The 2,500-nt window shown below is 33.9% G+C and overlaps 2 protein-coding genes across 3 annotated transcripts in view; one reads left to right on the top strand and one right to left on the bottom strand.

Annotated features, from left to right (window-relative positions):
* Positions 1 to 2,500, top strand: part of LOC125682083 (gem-associated protein 5-like) — a 311,122-nt gene that overhangs the window by 288,819 nt on the left and 19,803 nt on the right. The gene's annotated exons all lie outside the window — the stretch shown is intronic.
* LOC130051794 (amidophosphoribosyltransferase-like) overlaps positions 1 to 2,500 on the bottom strand; it is a 23,161-nt gene that overhangs the window by 11,929 nt on the left and 8,732 nt on the right. For both annotated transcript variants that reach the window (XR_008800045.1, XM_056154452.1), the window contains exon 3: positions 1,904 to 2,005. Coding sequence is in view for 1 of the 2 variants with exons in the window: in XM_056154452.1 (XP_056010427.1) it covers positions 1,904 to 2,005 (102 nt within the window). In the remaining variant the exon portion in view is untranslated. The remainder of the gene's footprint in view (positions 1 to 1,903; positions 2,006 to 2,500) is intronic.

Genomic DNA, 2,500 nt, shown 5'->3' with positions numbered 1-2,500 from the left:
TATACCATGATATTTATGAGAAATTAATAATTATGAGGTGCTCAATATCCAAGCCATATCTGTTTGGGGTTTAAACGCAACCCTTGATCTATTATTGGCAAGGATCACTTGTTTACTTAAGCAATTATGGTTTCTAATTACTAGTACCTGACACTGTGTTTACTTAGTGGCACGTGCCTCACGAAAACTGTTATTGTGGGATTCTGGTATAATTCATTGCATCAACAATCGAGTTTGTAAGAGTCCAGAATGATGATCTAAATTATCTGTTACCAATATTCAATCTTTTATCAAATATATTTCAATTGGTATACATATGAATATTTCAAAATTAATTCAGGTTCGCAATTCAATTTAACCGATAAACGATAGATTAGTTAAATTGAAAGAATTAGTTACTGGTGTGTAAATAATTTTCAAAATAAACAAGAGGTACTGTGAGCAATGCTCACTAAGAATACCCCCCGCTTACCCCAATCTCCCAAAGGGTGTTGTTAATAGGTATAAATTACCTCTTTCCTGAGTGTAAAAATATGGTATGTCTTTGTAGAAGAAAATGGAAGATATAGTCCAAACACAAATCCATGGCATAAACCTATAATTTTGACCTTGAGATCAAAGGTCAAGGTCATAAAGAGGTCATGAATGTACATGACACATAGTCTCATGGTGATACACCCATGTCTTATGGTACGACTATGTCAAAACCCTATAATCAAATTTGACCTTGAGGTCAAAGTTCAAGGTCATATAGTTCATGAAAGTACCCGACACATCGTCTCATGGTGATACACTCATGTGTTAATTATGGTATGCCTATGTCAAAGAACAAAGAAGTCATGGCCCTGACACGAATCCATTGTAAAAACCTTTAATTTTGACCTTGAGGTCAAGGTCATATGGAGGTCATGAAGGCACCTGACACATCGTCTCATGGTGATACACTCATGTGTCAAATATGGTATGCCTATGTCAAAGAACAAAGAAGTTATGGCCCGGACACGAATCTGCACAGACAGACAGACGGACAGAGTGATTCCTATATACCCCCCAGAACTTCGTTTGGGGGGTATAATAAAACATGCCTAAAAGATTCAGATTTAAACGTTCAATTTTTAACAAATTTTTTTTCATGAAAATTGAAAACATTATTTGTTTTTTTTTTTTTAAATCTACGGATAAAATCAGTTATGATTGTGGTGCATGAGGGATGAAATTGCCAAACTCCTATTGCGACATTGAACATTCTATGCAGGTAAAAAAAAAAATTACTTGAAAATGCACACTTTAAATGAATACAATCCATACAGCAATTTATTCAAAACCAAGCTAGATATTTCAGAAACATATATTACATGTTGTAGTTTTAAAATTATCATTTTTTTTTGCAGGAAAAACTGAACTTTTTGATATCTGCATTTACTGTGGGGACATTGACCCAACCTCAACTCCTGAAGTTGATAAATTAAAGAGGAAGCAAGAAATAGTTCGACCAATCTGCAAAGCCTGTTTACAAGCAAGACACGTACCCAATTGTCACCAGAAATACTTTATAAACACAATAAACAAAATTTCGCTGAAAATGGGTTTTTTTCTCTCTCGACAGGATTTTTTTTTTCAATTTTATATATATTTTTTCCCCCTCCTCCTACCCAAATATTTTGAAAAATATTTTATATAAACATAAATATTAAATGCTGGCCTTATTACTGGGGAAAAAATAACAGAAGACGCCGTGATTGTTATTTATAGTGCATTATATGTATCAAATGAAAGCAAAGAAACATAGGGAAGTCGTTTATCTGGTACCACCGGATATCTCGAAGTTTTGTCGAAGACTCTTGAACTTCTAGATACAGACATAATCACTGTATCTAGTTAAGTATCTGTATTGAGATCTCACCTGGTAGAACTTCTCTGAAGTATTTGGCTCCAATGCTGTTGAAAGAACATGACTCGGATGACACTACCCAGCCATCTGTCATCTCAGATTTCTTTGTGTTGTCTGCAGCAGAAAAAAGGATACTAGTCACAAATCCATTCTACTTCCAAAACAATTTTTAGAATTGCACTGAAATCAGCAGTAGTCCAACAAACAAGAAAATACCTGTGATAGATCTAGCGATTTACATTTACAGTAAAAATTGCTTTTCAAAACAAGAGTACAGGAAATGGTACATAATACGCCCATCACAAATTTACGTAGGGTGTTTTCTTAAGCCATGAGTTGTAGAACTTACTAAAGGTGGCATCAACCATCATCAGGCTGTGACATACTTTCTTTGCATTGTATGAATAAAAGGTCCTAGCTTAAAAAATATGACAGAAGGTAGACAAACAAACCAAGAGTTCTGAGTGTAAAATATTTCCCTAAAATTGTTTTAACTTCAACATTTTCAAACATTTAAGAAAATTAGAAAATTGTTGAGTGTCAAAATCCTTGCAATATGCACATCTTCAAGTTGTTTACAATGGCCCTAGATTTAAAACTGAAATAAAT

The sequence above is a fragment of the Ostrea edulis genome, chromosome 2, assembly GCF_947568905.1.
Source record: "Ostrea edulis chromosome 2, xbOstEdul1.1, whole genome shotgun sequence".
NCBI classification, from domain to species: domain Eukaryota; kingdom Metazoa; phylum Mollusca; class Bivalvia; order Ostreida; family Ostreidae; genus Ostrea; species Ostrea edulis.
Note: the sequence above shows the minus strand (reverse complement) of the source record. Positions and strands in the feature narration are given on the sequence as shown.